The 22,897-nt window shown below is 36.4% G+C and overlaps 1 protein-coding gene across 34 annotated transcripts in view; it reads left to right on the top strand.

Moving 5' to 3' along the window:
• PTPRD (protein tyrosine phosphatase receptor type D) overlaps nt 1–22,897 on the top strand; it is a 2,237,777-nt gene that overhangs the window by 1,896,810 nt on the left and 318,070 nt on the right. For all 34 annotated transcript variants that reach the window (XM_086685253.1, XM_086685255.1, XM_086685268.1 and 31 more), the window contains 2 exons: nt 8,994–9,139; nt 12,485–12,626. In XM_086685253.1, the coding sequence (XP_086541379.1) occupies nt 8,994–9,139; nt 12,485–12,626 (288 nt within the window). The remainder of the gene's footprint in view (nt 1–8,993; nt 9,140–12,484; nt 12,627–22,897) is intronic.

Here is a 22,897-nt window from a genome sequence, read left to right as displayed (position 1 = left end):
AAAGTCATTTTAATTAAAAATGAAAAGTGCAAAAAGGCAGGGAGAAGGATAACTTTGTGGTAACAATGAGGTAGAATAAATTCATAAAAGAGATGAGATTCATTGCATTGTTAGACTTCATCAGAAATCAGTCCTAAGTTAGACACATGAATGTGCTATTTGACCATGCTACGTTTTGCCACCTCAGGGCCTGGTATGGTTCCATCAGTCTTACCATGTCACATCAGTGTTTTGCAGTGTCAATGTGTATTACATAAAGTTTGCATTCTGCAGCTAATTTATGATTCTATAAGCAAATGTACTTCAAATAGAGGTACAGTGATCATGTTTACAATATTAGTATCCATCCTAAATACTCATAAATGTATAGCCAAGGATTTCTATTTCTTCTTGTGGCACTTCAAGTGCCTTGGAGAGCCTTAATACCGAGTTTGTATATGCAGTGAACATCTACTGTGTGCCAGGTGCAATTAGGAATTATGGGATTTCAGAGATGGCCAGGTCACAAATGCTTCTTTCAAAGTGCGATTAATGTGAAGAGAAATACATGAGACTAAATAGCTATAATAAAATATAGATGGTTCTAACACATAAGAGAGAAACCAAAACTGTGATAAGAGATAAAAGAATAGTGGATTTCATCCAGATGGGAGGCTCAAAGAAGGCTTCAAGATATTTAGTGGGACTGAAAATGGATAAATTCTATAAATTTAAACATGTGGGAGAAAACATTCTGTACAAGGGAATGGCATATACCAGGGCATTAAGGGAGGGATTTTAGGTTCTTGATGGTCAAAGGTAGAAACATACTTGGGAAAATAAGTTGGTAGCAGCTTTGAAAGATCTTAAAGGACAAACAAAATTGCTGGTTTTATTTGACAGTGGTAAGCTATTAAAACTTATTTGTGTGTTTCTTTTGAGTGGAAAAGAGCTTTAATCGTAGATGCATTTTTAAAAACCTCAAAGAACAAGAAGGGAAAGGAAAAGAACGTTTAACAGTAATGTGTGATATTGATTGTAGCAATAAATACCTGAAGTGAGGGTGACCAGATGGAAAAGTTCAGGTACGATGATATCGTTAAGTGATTCTCAAATGTGGCTGAACATTGGAGTCCTCTGGAAATTAATTACCCAGCCCTACCCACTGATTTTCTATTTTAGTAGGTCTAAAGTGGAGTCTGATCACCTATAGTTTTTGTTTGTTTGTTTGTTTGTTTGTTTGTTTGAGGCTTCCAAAGGATTCTGATATCCATCTTTGAAGGAGAATTATGGTTGTTGTTACTGGATATGAAAAAAAGAGGAGACGTAGTAGAAGCAGAATCTATAGGACTTAATAACTGAATGTAGTGGGGTGCAGGATAACAAGACAAAGAGGTCAGGGCTGCAAGGTTGGGTGTTTGGAAGGTGGGAGTGCCACAGATAAAAATAGAAACAGGAAGAGAGGGAGGATTAGGAAGGCAGATGGCAATGGTGTGTTTCCACAATAATGATTCTGGGATGCTGCTAGGCAATCTTTCAAGTGGTTAGAAATGAGGACTTGGCATTGAGGAATGTTTCAAGATATCTTTCCATTAAATCAAATTTCTTCTTGTCCTTCTTCCTTTTTTTCCTCCTTTTCCTTTCCTCTCTCTATTTTGTCTATATATGTATTAATCCTCTCTCAACTTAAATATTGATAGTTATACAGAGGCATGGACATCTGTTTACTCAATGGAAGAATGCTTTAGGGTCATTTTCAAAGAACTGAAGTTTGAAGCCCTAATAAAATTAATGGTGTAGACATGCATAGAATATGTTACTGCAATGCTCTGGAAAGGAAAAGGGGAAATTGATGTGAAGAACGTCAGTGGGATACTTGTCTTTATCCATCATGAACAAATTTAATGTATACATTGAATGATACAAAAATATTCTACCATACTAACCTTGGAACTTACATGATCTGTTTATGAAATTTGTGTCATTGATTTTTGTCTGTTGAGTAGACATCATAGTTAATTTATCCTTGATTTAAATTGGCTTCTGGAAATTAGAAGAATAATTTCAGTAGGCCTTCTGAGTGAGCTTTTCCACTTAACAAGTGAAAAACAGTTGGTGTAATACAGCACAAAATACTTACCAAACCCTTGGGAAAGCATTCACTATACATTTAATAGTTAATTAAAACAGATTTGAAAATATACAATAAATTGAGCTATACCATATTGCCTATGCATTTTCATTGTAATTTCCCATCTTCTAATTTGGCATAGTAAGAATATTGGAGTTTCACAGTTAGATCAAAAGTTCATGACTCACTCATAACCTCAGTGAACCTTCCTTTCTTTCTTTTTCCCTTTTCTCCCTCCTTCATTTTTTTTCCTTCCAAATTTTTATAGTACTATACAGCTTTCTATAATTGTATAAAATAAGAAAAATGATATTATTTTGCAGGACTATGGAAAACATTGCATGTGAGATCTATAAAGCATTTAGTCCATTGCATGGGTTTTACTAAAGATTAGTTATTTCTTTATCCCATCTTGAAGTGTAGTGTTTCTTAAGTCAAGTTTTAAGGCTATAAGATTTAAAAACAGTATCATTGATGACTCAAACAAAGTCTATTTGATGTTGAAGGTCTATCCTGTCCATGGGTATCAGATGTGACCCTGTTCAGATCCCGTGTGATAGGCTAGATGTCCCCATAGACCCCAGTTTATGTAGAACATCTCTGCCATAGAAACCAATCCAGGCTGGCGTGTGCCACAGTTCTGCCTTCCTTGAAGTTATGCATCAACTTTGGGACCTTGCTCTTTTCTTGTCATGTACCCATGTGGTTTTGCTGGTATGTCAGCCATACTTTCTTCCCTATATATCCCGCCCAGTAAGGATCAAATGAATCCTAACAGGGAATTCATTATCCACTAAATTCTAGCCACTCTCTGTGCTTGGGGCAGTGGTAATGAATGTGCTGTGGCAGGAAGGGAATATAAAGCCTCAATAGCTCTTCTGCCCCTGTACCTTCAGACCTGACCATTACCCTTAGAACCACCCTGACTTGCCTGCTATGCTCTGCATTTCTCACTCAACCCCAGAGACCCTGTTCCTGAGCTTCTCTTCAGAGCCCTCACCCTGTTACTTCCAAAGAAAGAAAAAACAGGATGAGTTCATTTGATAGTCTCATGAATTCTACAGACACTTTTTTGGGAGGAGGCAGATTTTTAAGGACAGAACTACCTATTCATTCCTACTGAATATTCCCTGATTCTCTCCCTTAGTGTGATTAAATAACATCATTTAACCTTCCCCTTTCAAGATTTTAAATATGTTATTATGACAAACACACCTTTAAGAACGGAAGTCTCGGGGCGCCTGGGTGGCGCAGTCGGTTAAGCGTCCGACTTCAGCCAGGTCACGATCTCGCGGTCCGTGAGTTCGAGCCCCGCGTCAGGCTCTGGGCTGATGGCTCAGAGCCTGGAGCCTGTTTCCGATTCTGTGTCTCCCTCTCTCTCTGCCCCTCCCCCGTTCATGCTCTGTCTCTCTCTGTCCCAAAAATAAATAAACTTTAAAAAAAAAAAAAAAAAGAACGGAAGTCTCTATTTAAGGAAATGTTAATCAGTTGAAAGAAACAAAGCCAATTAGTTACATGCTGTTAGTTTTGCTCCTCATTCGTCATATTTCCTTGATTCTGCAGAAGCGGCTTATTCATTAGAATTAAATTAGACAAATGGCACCCTCATTTCTTCCCTTCACTTTTGTAGTGTGTAGTCCTTACTGTGAATCGGTTTTAAGTTATTCTCAGTTGGCCAATCAAGTTACTGCAAATCTGAGTTGTCTTCTTAACCTTTAAGAATTTCTCATAAATTCCTTTCTTGCATGGATGTTACTAGTAGATTTCAATGGTTCTCCCCCATTAATGTCTAGCTCTATCTGATATAGTGTACTAATGGGAGAATTTTGTCCTTGATAGAGCATGTTGTTAAAGTTGGTCAAAGGTAGCTAACTGGTCTTGGTAGGGTCTGTCCCCTTAATTTAATAACCATAAGTGTTCATTGGACTTATCACCTTGTCTTCAGAGAGCCTAGCAACTTGAAACCTGATATGGCATCAAAATATTAACAATCATTAAGTGCAAAGATACTGTGGATTGGTTATATTTATCAAGACACAAACTAACCTCTTGGAAGCAAAAATCAGTCAGCAGTTTGTGACTCCTCTTGATTTGTGCAGGCAAGAATAATCTACTAGATTTTTAGAGCTAATGTCTGCATCCTGAGAATGCATCGTCTTTGAAAACAGCAAGTGAGCATGGCAGACGCTTTCTAGAATGTCAGCCATGCCTCTGTTCTGACTCATATGCATGTTTAGCTTTTCTGTTTTCCATTTAGAAAATAGACTTTCTGGGTTTAATAGTAATTTGACCTCTGCAGCGCCCAGCATTAGTTTAATAAAAGGTCATACTCTTCACTTGTCAAAAGGAGCTTGAGCAGAAATGCATTGCAAAGCACAGTGCTGGCAGCTTTAGTTGGATAGCAATGGCGGTTAGCTACAATAATGGAAGGGCACCTGTCTGCGCCCTGGTGACTGTAAAGTTTTAATGTCTTTGTCTCCATCGTTACATTCTTGATATTTCTTTTTTTTTCTTACACCACCTATAATATTTGGTGTATTTGCAAGTGTATCTCATGGGATAAACATGGGGATTTTGATTGTTCAGACCTGAGGCTGTCATGTTGTGTGTCTTTTTAGTAGAAGTCTTTGTTTTATGCTTTTTATGCAGATTCTCTTCTCTCCCTATCCTCAGAGCCTGACTTAAATTTGAGTACTATCCATGACAAAAGACAGCAGAAGATTCATTTGGTTTCTTTTACTAAGCTGAGATATTAGCAAAGAGGAAGTGGTGCTATGTACTATTATATCCCTCTGGAGATAAACTTTTACTTGCCTCAAGCGTTTGTTGGAGTTATTAGGTTTGGTCTTCTCTCTTTCTCATTTCCTTCCTTTGGATGGCTGCCTAGACTTAACAGCACCAGTCTCAGAATTTGACCAGCCAAGATGATTATTTATGCAACAAACATGCTTACTGAAGGAATTTTACTATAGTATCTAGAAACCAAACTTTGCATCATAGAATGATGGAATTTATCCTTTTTGTGGTTTGAATTTTGTGAGCAAATGTAGAAAACATTCACATCAGATCCCATAAGAAAATCATGATTTTGTCTGTGAAAGCTAATGTCTTAAAAAAAAAGTCTCGGGGCGCCTGGGTGGCTCAGTCGGTTAAGCGGCCGACTTCGGCTCAGGTCATGATCTCACAGTCCGTGAGTTCGAGCCCCGCGTCGGGCTCTGTGCTGACAGCTCAGAGCCTGGAGCCTGTTTCAGATTCTGTGTCTCCCTCTCTCTGACCCTCCCCTGTTCATGCTCTGTCTCTCCCTGTCTCAAAAATAATTAAAACATTAAAAAAAAAAATAAAAAAAAAAAAGTCTCTGTGTACAGCACTTGATATGCCTTTCGTTTTAATGCAGTGTGATCAGTTTCATTTCTTATTTTCAAATAATACATTTAAGGACTTTTCAGGGTTTTTTTTGTTTGTTTTTGTTTTTTGAAGAATACCGAGTCACTGCAGTGGCATTTAGTAGGGATTAAGGAAACAGTCCCAGACATGAAGCAGATTCTAACTGGTTATTTTAATAAATTTTCCACAGTTCAAAAGGTTAATTTTGTTCACTGACCTCCTGTCTAAAAACAAAATATTTATAGTAACATCCAGGGGTTGTATCACTGGAAGATTTGAATATTTGGGAGTATTAGCATGAAGACTTCCAGGTATGACCAGAAAATGAAGATGAGTTAGAAACATACCTGAGCATTGGGATAGTAGTCACATTTCTTCCCTGATACAGGGATTTGCCTTCTGTGCTTTCCTTGTAGAAGTCAGATTTATGTGTTTAACAGTAATTTGACTCCTTAGCACCCCACTCTCCAGAATTTAGGAAGCCCTTGTTCTAGAAGCTATTGCTTATTTGTAGGGTGTCAGAAACTCTAAATTTCCCTCTTTTTTTTTTTTTGTGATAAGAAATAGGAAGCTATCTCTTAAAACATACAAACATAACAAAACCCAGTACAGCAAGAATGGCATCCTGTATTCTAGATATATTTAATTTCTGATTAGTACCTAGATATTTTATATCATGGCCCTTTACCTCATTCGCATATTCTTGCAAGGAATTTCAAAACACAACTTAAAGGAGAAAACAGTTATTAAAATTCATTTTCATTAAGGGTGGAACATTTTTAAGCTATGTACTTTGAAAAGGAAGGTTCCCAAAATGAGTGTTGTAGCATTTGCTACAGCAGTGAGATACATTTTATTTTTCCCAGGAAATTCCCTAGGAATTTTAATTGCATAATTATAATTTCTATATTAGATGGTGACAAGTGTGTGGTTATTATCAATTTGCATTGTTTGTAGCAGCAGAATGAAAAATATAAATACTTGTAATATCATTTTTGTTTGTTTCCAGAAAAGTGACATCAATGTGCAGAATTTTCTTTTTTTTTTTTTAATTCTTCTTACTGTTAGTCATTTCAAATCATTTTAAGTATTTCTAGCAGGTTTTTTAAAGTTTTTTTACATGTTTATTCTTCAGAAAGAAAGAGACAGAGTGTGAGCAGGGGAGGGGCAGAAAGGGAGGGAGACAGAATCCAAAGCAGGCTCTAGGCTCCAAACTATTAGCACAGAGCCCAATGTGACCCGAGCCGAAGTCCAGCACCCCTTACTTCCAGCATTTCTAGTAATCATCAAGTTTGTACTGCTACCCATAGATGTTGCAGGAGGTGCTGTTTCTAACAACAGGGACCCACGTTCCCATCAGTTCCACTCTCACCAAGTTGAATTTGCTGATGAGGTAGAGACTCCTTTCCCAGCACTAATATTACAAAGATGACTCTCCCTACTCTTTGTTCTCTCTCTCCTAGTGGAGATAATACACTAACCTAGAAAACCTCAGAATTGGAAGGGATCTCTGAAAATAATTTATTTTACATTTCATATTTTTATAATTTAGAAACAGAAAAGTTAGGCATTTTGCCCCCAGGATGTTACATCTACATTATGGTAGATCTAGGATGTGGGTCTGGCTTCCTTGACATCAGGAAAACCAAGATGAGAGTCAGAACACACCATTAAGCCAGCAAGAGCATTACATGGGAAACATGAAAACAAGGCAGAGAAAATAATGGTGTTGAGCAAACAGTGATGAACTTTGTTGTTTTCTTCTTCCTTAAGGTTTAAGGAGTATTTTCAAATTAAATGTTAGCTATAGTTACTTAAAACCACTTTTCAATAGAATTTCACTGAAAAATAGTAAGAGAGAAAATTTGTAGATGGGATAAGAAAATAGAAAATTAAATGGAAAAAGATGGTTTTGAATTTTAAAAATTTCAAAAAAAAATAAAAAAGAGAAAGAGAGGGTGGGGTGCCTGGGTGGCTCAGTTAGTTAAGCGTCTGACTCTTGGTTTCAGCTCAGGTCATGATCTCACGGTTCATGAGTTTGAGCCCTGCATTGGGCTTTTTGCTGACGGCACAGACCCTGCTTGGAATTCTCTCTCTCTTCTTCTCTCCCTACCCCTCTCCCATTTGTGTTGTCTCTCTCTCTCAAAATAAATAAATAAAGTTAAAAAAAATTTCTAATTGCAACAGAATTGTAAAAACTCAAGGATGCAAGAAAACTATGAAAAGTAGGAAAAATAATGAATATACCTCCCCCCTAAACCACCATTAGTGTTTTAGCACACATTGTCCTGTGTTTTTTGGGTGCATTTTTCTTTATTGCCTGATACCTCTCATATATAATTTTGTATGATGCTTTTGTGGATTATCATTGAATCATAAGTATTTCTCATGTCATATTATAAAAAGTTTATCAATATAACATTGGCTATTTCTAGAATGTTCTGTCATCATGCTGTAGTTCATTTCACTGTCAATACCAAATTTATTTGATATGAGGGTATTTATATAGTCTTTGCTAAATTAATGATATAATGAAGATCTTTGTGCATAAATGCCCATCTACATTTTATTAAATTCTCATATAATAGATTTCTGGATCTGGAAATGCAAGATGGATAATAAGTAGGTTTTGAAGAGGGAGGGTGAATGTTAGGAATATCTTAAGGAAGTGGAAGACATTTAAAGAGTCTCTAACTTCTGGCCTTTTATCTTTAGGAATCTTTAAGTTTACATCTTTTGGGTTTTTTACAAAAATACCTTATTTTATTTTCTTTATTTTATTTTGTATTGTATTGTTTCATTTTTTTTAATTTTTACTTATTTATTTATTTATTTATTTATTTATTTATTTATTTTTTGCTATAACTTTGGTGGCTTCTTGGCTCCTCTTTTATATAAATTGTGAAGTTAAGCTTCAAGTAAGGCAGCTCACACTATCTGGGTTAGAGAGTCACTTTACCGTTTTTCCCTCTTTCTGTTTCTTGCCATACCTTCTAATTCAGGGCTATATTTCTTGTCCCTTTATATTTTCCTAGAATTTCCCTTAAATGTCACTAATTTTAATGGCTTACCAGTGGCAATGCTGCTTTCTGGCAGTGCCCTGATAGCAGCATCAAAGCAAAGAGCTAAAATTTTACTCACTTTGATTGATGAGCTCATTTTGTTACAGAGGACAAATTGGATTTTTTTTATACTGGTAATAAAAATTAATGTGTGATGTTGCTTTTCAGATGTTATTGGATCTCTGCCTTAATACAGATTTCAGCAATAAAAGCATTACCAGATAACTTGACCAGAAAGTTACCTCCCTCCCCTTTAAGCTACCCTTACAAGTAAAAGTTGCTTTTCTAATTTTGTAATCCAGGTGTGTGCATGTACGTATGTATATATGTATTGGCCTAATTGGGGTGGAGGGCTGTGGGGACAGCAATGGCAGTAGGACAATGCTTAGTGTTTCAATTTTCCATTTAATTGCCATGTTTATTTCTTTGTATTTCAGCACCTCCAAGATTTACAAGAACTCCTGTTGACCAGACAGGGGTCTCTGGTGGAGTTGCCTCTTTCATTTGCCAAGCTACAGGAGACCCAAGACCTAAAATTGTCTGGAACAAAAAAGGAAAGAAAGTCAGCAATCAGAGATTTGAGGTATTAGGTCCATTGTTCTGTTTCTCTGGGGGGAAAATGTATCCACTATATCTTTGGTTTGTATATTACTTGCTTGTTTTACTTGATACAAAGTGCTGTAATCACTGAGATACGGCATTCTTTTTGTTGCTTGTGTTGGAAAACTTAATTCTAAATGACTCTTTCTAAAAGGGAATTTGGGGGGTTCAGGTGACTAACTTTTGTATTTAATTGTACCCGGCTCAAAGTGTTCCTGGTATCCATCTGTTAGCCTCATCCTCAGACTGTTCCCTCTCAAAATTGCAATATGGGAGTCTCACATCCTCTCACAACCAAGTCTATAATATGAGTGACAACTTCCTATGCTATCAGCTCTTATTGAATTATGTGCTTGTCCCTGGACAAGCTTGTAGATAGACAACTGGATGGTACAGGCCAACTAATTTAACTTCATCTGAACCTACCTCTGTTGCTGGGAATGGGGTCAGTTCCATCCAACTCTATGGCTTTGGAATGAGGGAACAATGTTTTCCTATAGGGAAATCAGATGCATATAACAAGGAAGAAGGGGAATGGATACTGGGCAGCCAATGAAGTTGTCCACTACACCTCACACCTGTGTTTTACAAGTACCATAAGCTAAAATGAGAGATTAGCTCCAGTGTGTTAGTCTAAGCACTACTCTGGAAGAACATACCCAATCAGGTTGATATTGCAGTTAAACCTATTAAACAAATTACTCAGGAAAGCTCAGTGTGTTGAAGGTTATGAAGCGTAATTCAGATATTATTTTGGGTGTTTTTAAGGAGATTAATGGTACAGAAATTTGCAGAGGAAAATTGGAAGAAGCACACAATACCATGCCCGAGATTTAAGACTTAAAGAGGAGTGCTTGATTCTTAGAAAATACCAAAACGTCCAAACTGCCCCAAATTGTAAAAGTCACTTTCTCTTACCTGAGTTTCTGACATACTCCATAGCCTAATGAATAGTTTAGCAAATTAAAGGCCGTTTCTAGTTAAAAGAAACATAGCAAGTACAAAATTCAGAACATTTTTATTTTACTTATTTTTCACCACTTTTCACAGAGCAGTAAACGGTCCAAATGCATAAAGGGTATAATTAATTATACCTCCAAAAATTGAAATGTGCACTCTAGTTTACAAATGATAAATGTTAAATTACATTTGTTTGAAAATCAAATACCTACAGTGATTTAAACATAAAAAAATCTTAAGATTTGAGAAATAGTTCTTATATCATGTAGAAAGTGATGTGTGTGTGTGTGTATGTGATCTTTAGTACTTTTTTTTAGTTTAAATGAAATTTCATTTTTTGTTAAAGAGGAATTTGACATCATACTTCCTGTTGACAATAGCTTCTTGACAAAATATTGTAACTAAGATTAAATTTAATAGTAAACATTCCAAAGCATGAGCTCTGCTCATTATATAATTCCTAATGAGAGTCATATAAACACAGCCAAGGAAAATTAATTATTTTTACATGAAGCACCTACATCAAATAGTGTTGAGCCTTGGGTTGAAATCTTTAAAACCTGGAATAGTATATATGCATTTTTTTGTTTGCTAGTTTATAAAGTCTAGGAGAACTCTAAGTGAACTCTCTTCTTCTATCTCCAGTTGTAAATACAATGTCTGGCCTAGAGTAGGTATACAATTGATACTGGGTATTAAAGAAGGTTTTCAAATTGGAAATTACAGCACTAGCCCAATGTGTAGTATATTGGTTGTTTGTTGAAAGAGGATTGGTCTAACTCTAGGAAATAGTTCAGAAATGTAAGCACACAGTAAAACAATTAATCAAAAGTGATTAAGAGAGTAGATTCTGAGACTTATCACAGGAAGAATTTTTTTCTTTTTATTGTATCTATGTAAGATGATGGATATTAATTAAACCTATTGTAGTAATCATTTCACATATTTGTAAATTAAACCATCATGCTTTATGACTTACACCTTAAACAGTGATATTTGCCAATTATTTCTCAATGAAAAAAATCAAAATTTAAATTGCCATTAAGGATGTTTAAGCCTTTCTCTACAGTAAGCTGTGAGATGTTTATAAGTATATAGGTATTTTTACTTATGACACAGTTGGCTAAGATTGCAGTAACTATGAAACCTTTTACTCCCAAGATGCATAGTGGATTCATTCTAAAATGTATGCTTAATAGAGTTGAAAATAAATCATAGTGCATTGAGAAGTGGTACATTTTGGCTATCTTTGTGAATTGAAAACATTAAGTGGAATGCAGAAAGTACTTAAAGTGGATATATTTTAAAAACATCCAATCTCTTTCTTCCATATGTTGACATAAACACATTTACACACAAAATCTGGGATTGAGCATCCCAATAAATGTATTTATAAGGCATTCTCAGTTCATAATTTAGGCACATGGAAGTATTAGTCACAGGGAAATGCCAAAAACAAAACAAAACAGAAACAAAAACACTAAAACCAGAAAGCACAGCAACTACGTGAGCAGCTGAAAGAACACAGTACAGTTAAAGAAAAGATAAGTAGAGGACTACACAGTTTTGTACTCCTGTTTATCAATATCATCATCATTATCATTTTTAAGTAGTTCTTGAATTAGCTGACATATATCTAGGGTTGCTAAACTGTTTCAGAGTACAGTCCATAATGATAGTGAATTCAGGCTTACTCTTTAGTACATTAATTTTCTGCCCGGTGAAGCAAGCCTCCATTTTACCGCAAGAAAGCCCTAAAAATGCAGAAAACGCTAAGCTAGAACAAATACTGCAATGATTTATGGCAAAATTAATGCATGCCATCAGTCTCTTGGGTTGTGAAAGCCATCTCGTTGGCTGCCTAAGTATTAGATTTATGCAGTTTCTCTTCATGGTTTTCTCATCTATACTGTTCAGGATGAAACACTTTAAACGAGCAGCCCTATCTCTGGTGGCACACATTATGTCTTCACCTAACAGTCCAATTATTGAGTGGATGCACATATCTATATGTGCTCTCAAAGACAGAATAATTTGAGAAAGTTATCCATCATAGCAGCAAGTCTCTTGCAAAATTAATAGGGTCAAATTCCCCTGGATACACATACTAGACTATTTCTGTGAGTACATTGTCAATGGTTTTCAGTAGACTTTGCATTTGTAGCTGCATGTCTTTCCCCTTGTTCAGAAGAAGATTCATTAAATTAAACCAATTACTCTGTTTTGCTGCTGTGTATCAAAATTCAGTCTTAAAGTGCTGCTGTGTTGATTCTGAGCCTAAAAACTGGCTCACCACTGTATTAAGAGGTTTAGTTGAGAGGTAGACGATTGTAACAACACCTGTGACAGCTATTGTCTCCTCTAATAGGTAATAGAGTTTGATGATGGATCTGGATCAGTTCTCAGAATACAACCCTTACGGACTCCACGGGATGAGGCCATTTATGAATGTGTGGCCTCGAATAACGTGGGAGAAATAAGTGTATCCACCAGACTCACAGTTTTGCGTGGTAAGTAATCAAATACAAGGTTGTTGCCTGTGTCATTGTTGAAATTCTGTATCCCTGGTGTTCTTTTGTAGGACCACTAAAAAGAGTAGGATTGTCATGACAGTTAAATGGGAAATGAATTTAAATACAATGTTTATAAGGGTAAAGCCTTTAAACAGAGTGGGTGCCTTTTTTCACGAGTCTTGAAATAATCCTAACCAGGGAGAGAAAAGAAAATCACAGAGAAGTGATTTCCAATGCCAGATATTGTGATTTTTGGTACTGTGCCTCGAAAGGAAACAGGGCCTGCTAGTCTTTTGCATGTTAGCATTGCTTATGTATGGTTTTTTTTTTGTACCAAGGTTGGGAACTACTTTCTGCGGATTACTACGTTTGACCTTGATGTTTGCAAAATTAAAGGAGCATCCTCTACCTAAAGATTAGTTCCTCTTAAACAGAGGAATTGAGAAAAAGAAAGACACCTTTCTTCTTTATGTCAAAAAATGTGTTTTTATTTTACCCTTTTATATTTTTTCAACTAGCATCTGTTAAGGCAAAGTGAGTGGAAACAGTGTGTCCCCATATGTGTTTTCAGCTATGTGGCTTATGCAGTTTGACCAAAGTATGAAATGACTTCCCAAATTTCCAGTACTAAAAGTGTACCTACTTTCTAGACTTTCCTTAGAATGGCAGTACTAGAGAATAAAGGCTAGTGATTAATAATAGGCTGTTGTATGTCTCTAAGTCAATAATTTTGTGTAGAGATAAGAATATCATCTGAATTAGCTTACTGGTAGTTGACCTCTCCAAACTAATACTCCTGTGCCTTCATCTCTTTTTTTCTCATACACAATTTTATTTCTTTGTTTATTTTGAACCTCACTTTGCTTAATTCCACTACTTATGAGAACAGACTTTCTTAAGATGAAGTTTATTTATTTTGAGAGGAGGAGTTGGAGGGGCAGGGAGAAGGAGAGACAGAATCCCAACCAGGCTCCACCTTGTCAGCACAGAGCCTGATGCGGGTCTTGAACTCACGAACCATGAGATCATGACCTAAGCTGAGATCAAGAGTCAGATGCTGAACTGACTGAGCCACCCAGGCTCCCCCAAAAATGTTTAAATAATGTAAATATGTTACTAAGTCTCAGGAGAAATACTGACCAATTTGATATAGATCTTTTAAATGAGCATAACAGAACGCTGCTTAAAAAAACTTAAGTCAGATTTGGGCTACATTTCTGTCCATTATGACAAGCTATGTTTACATACAGCGCTCTCATCCTCCTATAAATACATCTAGATGTTGATAAAATATATCTGAAAATAAAATTAAATGCATGATTAGGCTTGCAAACAAGAAAGAAGTTTCCAGGTGCTATAGACAAAGAGAGAATCTCCAGAGAATAGACATTTATAATCTCATAAGCCAAGATAATAACCAAAAGGACCATATGCTTTATGGCTGGTGTGTTAGCTCTGCAGCACACAGGCCTACGTAAAATAAAGTGAAAGTAAGAAGAGCTAGATCAGCTCTCTGCATAAAGGTGAGAATTCTAGCACTACTTCTACGGTGCCATCCTCAGAACTTAGAATCAAACATCAAAACTGGTCAGATACAGTGACTCTCACACAGTGTGAAACAGGCAGCCCTGTAGGTACTCACCCCACAGAGATGCTCCCACAACTCAGGATATACAACCCTAGACAAGGTCATTCATTCTCAGATGGGCTCATAACTACCAGTTCTAAAGCATGAAAGCCAGTTCTAATTCATGAAGGACAGTAAGCGCAATCAATGAGAGTAGAAATTATGATCTGATGAAGTGCAGATAATGAACCATATGAATGAGTTTGGAAAGAAATGCATTTTAAATATTTGAAAAGATAATGGAAAGACTAAAATATCTCAGGCAAGAATAAGATCTAAGGGGGGTAAAAAGAACGCATGGGAGTTGGAAGTCAGATTTTAGAACTGGAAGGAATCTTAGAAACTGTTTGTAACATTTACTACAAAATATATATACATATGTGAATATCCGTATATGTGTTCATATAAACTTAGATAGTAGGTGTGAACATTGTAGAATAAGTTCTTCAGGTGTTCATATCTGAAACAAACTCAGACTAATTTGTTGATTTTCTTTTTACATTTTAAGCTTCATTTCTTCACCTAGTTTAGAACTAATGCTGTTATGCAGAAAGTGTATTACAAAGGTATGGTAAAGTAAAATTTATCACAAACACTTCCTATTTCCTTGAATTCACTCCTTAAAAGGAAGCAATGACAGTCATTTGGCTTGACTTAATCTTCATGCATGTGATGAAGAGATTAACAAAACTTGGAGTAAAATACCACTGTACTTAGATTTTCACATGAATTTGTATTTTCCTGCCTCGCAGGTGATCTACTCATCTACTTTTATTCAACTAGCTCTCACATAAAACAAATACACTTGAACATTTTAATATGATCTTAGCTTCTATGTGAATATCTGTCATATGTAAGTGCATTTGTCTGAAAATTTATGATTCTAGTAAAGATAGTTAAACCTTTTTTTTTTTTTTAAAGGCTATGTTTAGCAGTTTTGGAAATGTTTCATGAGAAAAACTCAAAGGTATTTTGGATAATGGAAAACTAGTCTAAACATAACTTAAAATAGAAAACTTTTCCTATATCCCTGTGGGATGAAATAAATGGGGTTGGGAATTATCTTTGTCTCCGAGGGCTACCTCTTTGTTTAAATTTTCTAAATAACTAATCATAATTCCATTAATGATAGTCTTGAAAAAATATTCCAGTAGCATAATCACATTCATAGAATATGGGTAAGGTGAACAGTTAGTTGAAATGAATGTGAAGAGTTTCCTACTACCACTGATGAGCTTTGTGCCCATTTTAAGTTCACTTGCTTTTGGAAATCACCTTGGTAGATACTCAAGTTCTCTGCTCTGCAGTTGGATCAGCCTGCTGTACACTTTCAGTCAGTGGCCCTCATCAGACGCCCATTTCATCCACATGGGTCATTTACTGTTTCCCTACTTTGCTGACAATGCCAAAAATGTGCCAACTGTCATGATGGGTTTTGTCTAAGTGGACTGGATGGAGATCACTAATTTATTTCATACAGGCTACTAGAGAACCTAATTAATTGGAGATTTAAACATCTGAACTGTGTGGCTAATGCAGAAGACATTGAAACAATACTCTGACCACCCGTGTGCATTAAGGGGAGTATTTCAGGGGAAAGTTTCCCTCTGTAGCTCTGTTCAAATTGCCTTAGCTCTGAAAAACTGTTTTCATAAGGAATGATAACTATAAGCTCAGGCTGAACATGCCCTGGAATGAGATATTTAGGCAATTACCATTTATACACTGTGCACTGTAGTTCATAGAAGTTGTAGGAGAATATGGAGTTGGATGCAGTACTTATGGCCTCTAGGTCATATTTTAATTTTTGGTTTTTTTTTTTTTTTTTTTTTGGCTGCCCTGCATGTGGAGACACAGGCAAATACCAATTCCCTCTTTCTGTAGTACTTTAGGACACTGAGCATATCTGTCATACACGCTTTCCCTCCTAAGCAGAACTTTAACTGAAGGCTTCAGATACCACTGAGGGGTTATTAAGGGCTGAGACTTACCTAATTATAGAATTTGAAGGACTTTAGATTACAAATTAGGCTTTCAAGGGCACGAGTAGGACCAGAGAGGGTATTTTAAGAAGAGGATCATTATCCAGATGGATTTAGTTCTTTCTGAATCTTTGGTTCACTGGTCGTAATTTCTTACTGGCCAAAGATTATTAGGGGGAAGTCTTGTAGTATAAATTCATATAATGATAAATGTAATTGAAAATGTTATCTCAGATACATGTTACCAGCACCAGGGCAGAGAAAATGAGATATTACCAATTTTGCATGTAACTAAGTGTCATGTTTCTAGAATTTAGATATTTTTTAAGCAGTAATCAGAAAATACAAATATTATTGGCATCCAAAACAGCATGTAATACATTATTCTTTTAAGTTTAGTGGATTATTTTTGGAGACTTGTCCATTCCCAAATAACACTGCCCCCAAAATACCACTAGCACTACCACAACAAAACAGTGTCTAATATATAATACTGTTGCTCTTACCTACTTAAAGGAGACTATCTTTTTCATACAACACAAATAAAGTAAAATTGCTGTCTGAAAAAGTTAGTTAAGGGGCACCTGGGTGGCTCAGTAGGTTAAGTATCCGACTTCAGCTCAGGTCATGATCTCACAGTTCCTGAGTTTGGGCCCCGCATCAGGCTCTGTCCTGATAGCTCAGAACCTGGAGCCTGCTTCGGATTCTGTGTCTCCCACTTTCCCTGCCCCTCCCCTGCTTGCTCGCTCTCTCTCTCTCTCTCTCTCTCTCCCTCTCAAAAATAAACATTAAATTTTTATAAAGTTAGTTAAGCAAATATTACACAATCTAATTACCTAGTTTTGCAGATATATTTTATGAAGCAATACTTAATGTTTACTCCACGCAAATGCATCGTATTTTATGAATGGCCACCATCAAGACATGAGACAAAATACAAAGTTCTCACTTTGTAATCACAGGTAATTTGAGTTCCAACTATAGTTTTGTCCCAACATAGCTGTGGCATCTTGAACAAATGTGTTAACTTCCCTACTTTCCTGTTCATTTTATTCTCCTTCCTCCTCTTCTACCCCCTCTCCTCCTCCTCCTCCATCTTCATTTTTATTATTGTTATTATTTTTTTTTATCTTCACATGCACAGAGAAGCCAAAGACATTGGACTAGGATCACTCAGATCTCTTTTCTTTAGCTTTCTAGATTTAGTGACATGCCTGTTTCATAATCCAGTTCTTGCAAGATGGAAAAAATATGCTTCCTGAAGGTGACTGTTACTGAGATAGTAAAACACACAGTGAGCAGTTGCATGAGACAGAGAAGGCATTTCATTGGGAAATGGAGAGAAATGTTTGCATAATATGTCGGTTTCAAAAAAATGTAAGCCGTTATGGCAGTTGTTAAAAAAACAACAACAACTTTTACAATCTTTCGGGGAGAAAGCAGTCGCCTCTCTCCACCATTGTGCAGTACCCTGTGATCAGAATTAGCATGTTCATTACAGTCTCATTTTATTAATGCCTCTTTTTGAAGATGAACACAGTTGTCCCCGCTGTGAAAATGGTACTTTGCTGTTTATGTTATAAAGTGGTCTCGGCTGGGGATCCAGGCTAGGAACATTAAAGAACAAAGCACAGCTGCTTGACTGTCACACAAAAGGATTTTTATGAAAGACAGAAACAAAAGGAAGGGTGGCCAACACAGAACAAACTTGCTGACAATTATGGTACTAAGTGAAGAGTATTTGAAAAGGCTTATAAAATAGTTGCGTAGTTGGAATAAATTGATAACAACATGATAAAGCCTTCCTGTGTACTCTACTTCCTTGCGGAAAAGAGGAGGTGGTGGGCAAAGCCACTTAAGTACACAGAAACTTCTGACTTTTGGACTTGTGGTCCTAAGAACTTATAAATATCTGTTCTTTACGTGTTAGTGTTCACCAAGGCAGGAGCCCATGCACACAGGTCCTTGGGACCGTTGTAAGGAGAGACATTAAAACAAATAATATTTGGGGCGCCTGGGTGGCTCAGTCGATTGGGCGTCCGTCTTCAGCTCAGGTCACGATCTCGCGGTCCGTGAGTTTGAGTCCCGCGTCGGGCTCTGGGCTGATGGCTCAGAGCCTGGAGCCTGCTTCCGATTCTGTGTCTCCCTCTCTCTCTGCCCCTCCCCCGTTCATGCTCTGTCTCTCTCTGTCTCAAAAATAAACGTTAAAAAAAATTTTGTTTAAAAAAAAAATAATATTTGGGAAAAAGTGCATTTGTGAGCTGAGACATTTTCCTGCTTCCTTGTGGTCAGTCTTTTAAGGATTATTGTGTTGGTGATGCATGCCGCTTTCTTTGGATTGTTATCACTAGTTTTTCCACCCTGGGATTATGTCTTAAAGGACTCAGAGAGAATGAGTGCACTTGTAAATCTCAAGTGAGATTTTAGTGTTAAGTGAGAACAATTTTTTTTCTTTTGCCTTCATATTATTTTTAACTATTTTAAAATGAATATTAAGTCATGTGAGTACTTACTATTGATTGGCTGTTAATGGCACTATGGAAATGTCCAGCTGGAAGGGAATTTAGTGTTTACCTAGCCTTATCTCTTATTTTTGATGTAAGAAACCAAGGTCTAGAGAGTTTGGAATGATTTTTTTTTTTCTTTCTTGGTCATACAGCTAAGATTTTCTTTGGGTTTTACCCAGTCAAAACTAAGCCCTGCTTTATTATGATGTGACTATGTACTGTAGCCCTTGGGTTATTTACTTTTGATGTAGTTATAAAAGATATTTTCCTGGAAGAACAATGTTCTTTCAGCTGATCAGCCACAGACAAACATGACATAAATGACAACAGTACTAATGTGCCATGGTGTCAAAAGTGTGGAAAAGTCCTACATTGATGGTGCATCATGGGAGGGAAGAGACTTCTGAATTGAGGCTTAAAGAATATAGGATTTTATCAGGCAGAACTAGTGTGAGAAAGTATGAGGAATACAGAAAAGCTTCATGAACATAGTTGCATAGATAAGAAATTATTAAATATTTGGAGAGTGGATAGGAGTGGTATATTAGGGTTCTCCAGAGAAATGGAATATAAAGAGATTTATTATAAGAAGTTGGCTCATGTTTTTAAGAAGGCTTAAGACTCCCAAGATCTGCAGGGTGAGTCGGTAAGCTGAAGACCCAGGACAGCTGATGATAGTCTAAAGGTCAGCAGGCTTGGGACTCAGGAAAAGCCCAGGTTTCAGGATGAGTCTGAAGACAGGAATAAGCTAATGTCCCTTTTGGAAGGCAATTAAGCAGGAGGAATTCTCTTACTGGGAGGAGGGTCATCCTTTTTATTCTATTCAGACCTTCAACTGATTGCAGGATATCCACTCACAATAGGATAGGCAAGCTGCTTAACTGGGACTATTGATTTAAATGTTAATCTCATCCAAACATCCTTACAGTAATATCCAGAATAAGCATTGGCCAAATATCTGGGCATCTAATGGCCCATTCTAGTTGACATATGAAATCAACCATCACAGGTGGGTATAAACAATAGTAGGTGAGAGTAGAGTAGAAGTAAAAAAGAGTAATAGTAGAAGAAAATGAGCTTGGGACATACTTCATTGGCTAAAGAGAGCAAACTATACAAGTGAGAAATCATGTGACTAAATTAGCATAATCTGTCTCTATGAGTAGAAATTTGGAAAGAGGTTTGCTAAAATACTTAAAGTAATACAATTCATAGTCCTTTGTACATAATTGATGTTTATACTTTAAAACTGGATATTTGGTTGTCTTTCACTGGTATCATTTGAACAATTAAAAAATATCAGTTTCCTGGCTTTCAAATTAGTTTGATTTTAAGCTACTAAATAAGATGTAGTTTTAAAAGTTGTACATGCATAATTTATTGGGATTTAGGTCATACATATACCAACTGTTCCATCTCGGGTTTAATTATCAAAATCCTGAATACATATCTCCTTTAAAAAGCATGTAACCTCTTTTATTAAAAAACAGTAACTTGTGAATTAATGCCACACAGGTATGGTGACATACATCCTAATATTCTTAGTATGTTTTATCTTATTTTTTAAATTTTTTTAATGTTTATTTATCTTTGAGAGAGAGATAGAAAAAGAGCGCAAGTGGGGGAGGTGCAGAGAGAGAGGGAGACACAGAATTCGAAGCCAGCTCCAGGCTCTGAGCTGTCAGCACAGAGCCTGATGTGGGGCTCAAACTCACCAGCCATGAGATCATGACCTGAGCCGAAGCTGGATGCTTAACCAACTGAGCCACCCAGGTGCCCCCTTAATGTGTTTTATTAAATAACAGGACAACTTAAAAACTACCTTATCTGTGATCTTTCTAAATGAAACTGTGTTTTAACTTACATATCAAAACTTTCCATGCCTTATTTTTTTGTATCTTTAAGGTTTATCTTTGATTGTTAAACTTCACCCTTGCATTACTTATTTTCACACAATGAAAAAAAATGTTTTTTTCTAATAGATATAGATCATAAATATGCCCCATTAAATTTTTTCTCATGCTTGATGATATGTGTGTTCAGATTATAAATTTGTTATCAATGAGGGTTTTCTCAGAAGAGATACTACATATTTTTAAAGTATAACACCAAAAGAACTGTTTAAAAAATGAAGCTGTTTATCATGCGTGAGAAAATCAATATGAACAGTTTTCAGTGGCACGCACACTTTGTGTGTGTGTGTTCATTTAATTCCATGGGTATCCACAGATCTGTCATTTATCAGCAACCAGAAAAATCAAATATGATAGAAAAATATTGTGTCATAAAAATTTATGGATTTTAATAAAATTAGTTATTAATTATAAGTAGTTAGACATTGTATAGTTTAACCAGAAATTCTGTTGGGGAGGTATATTTGTGCACATATATACATGTGTGTCTGTTGTACGGTCAGTGTTTATATATAGTGTATGCATGACCTGTTTAATTTGCTTCATAGCACTTTCTGCCATGTGAAATTATACTCAATTTCTTGAAACTTATTTTATGTACCTCCCCCTTTTGTGTATAAGCTCCATCACATTTTTCTCTGGCCTAGAAATATTCCTAGAATTTACTGGGCCCCCAACAAATATTTGTGGCATGAATGTATACATATAAAGAAGGATGACTAGATATGGTTAGGTAAACACATATGATGCACCATTTGGACAGGAATTAATCTCACTTTACACATAAAGGAAGAAAGTGATCATTACTCCAATGGCCATTATAGGATAGAGGGTGAATTTGAGAACCAGAAAATCAGTGCAGACAGAAGGGTAATTTCAAAAAGAGATTGTTGAAACCGAGGGAACTCTCTGCTATGGAATGGGAATGTTCTTTGTAGCCAGACAGACATGGGTTTATGTTGAGTCTGTTTCTGATTCTAAGATGTTAGATACATTACCAAGTCTAAACTTGAATCTCCTCATATTTTATTTTATTTTATTTTATTTTATTTTATTTTATTTTATTTTATTTTAATATGAAATTTATTGTCCAATTGGTTTCCATACAACCCCCGGTGTTCATCCCAAAAGGTGCCCTTCTCAATACCCATCACTCACCCTCCCCTCCCTCCCACCCCCCATCAACCCTCAGTTTGTTCTCAGTTTTTAAGAGTCTCTTATGCTTTGGCTCTCTCCCTCTCTAACCTCTTTTTTTTTTTCTTCCTCTCCCCCATGGACTTCTGTTAAATTTCTCAGGATCCACATAAGAGTGAAAACATATGGTATCTGTCTTTCTCTGTATGACTTATTTCACTTAGCATAACACTTTCCAGTTCCATCCACATTGTTACAAAAGGCCATATTTCATTCTTTCTCATTGCCACATAGTATTCCATTGGGTATATAAACCAGAACTTCTTTATCCATTCATCAGTTGATGGACATTTAGGCTCTTTCCATAATTTGGCTATTGTTGAGAGTGCTGCTATAAACATTGTGGTACAAGTGCCCCTATGCATCAGTACTCCTGTATCCCTTGGGTAAATTCCTAGCAGTGCTATTGCTGGGTCATAGGGTAGATCTATTTTTAATTTTTTGAGGAACCTCCACACTGTTTTCCAGAGTGGCTGCACCAGTTTGCATTCCCACCAACAGTGCAAGATGGTTCCCGTTTCTCCACCTACTCACCAGCATCTATAGTCTCCTGATTTGTTCATTTTAGCCACTCTGACTGGCGTGAGGTGGTATCTGAGTGTGGTTTTGATTTATATTTCCCTGATGAGGAGCAACGTTGAACATCTTTTCATGTGCCTGTTGGCCATCTGGATGTCTTCTTTAGAGAAGTGTCTATTCATGTTTTCTGCCCATTTCTTCACTGGATTTTTTTTTCGGGTGTGGAGTTTGGTGAGTTCTAGTATCCAAAATCTATAAAGAAATCTCCTCATCTTTAGAGTGGAGAATAATCCTATGTTTTTAGCATTGTTTTCAGAAAATAATGGCATACATGTGTAAAGCATGTGGCACAGTGATTCAAATATAAAAGTTGCCGAAAAATGGTCATTTCCTTTCTTCTCCCTTAATTATCTCTTTGAAGTCGAACTGTTTGGTTCAGACCTCTTGTCCACTGCTGAATCCTCAGCATCTAGGGCATTGTCTGGCACATAGTAATTCAGTAAATGTTCATTAAATGAATGCATGG

The sequence above is a fragment of the Puma concolor genome, chromosome D4 (genome assembly GCF_028749965.1).
Source record: "Puma concolor isolate L17-30 chromosome D4, mPumCon1.1.hap2, whole genome shotgun sequence".
In the NCBI taxonomy this organism is placed as follows: Eukaryota; Metazoa; Chordata; class Mammalia; order Carnivora; family Felidae; genus Puma; species Puma concolor.
Note: the sequence above shows the minus strand (reverse complement) of the source record. Positions and strands in the feature narration are given on the sequence as shown.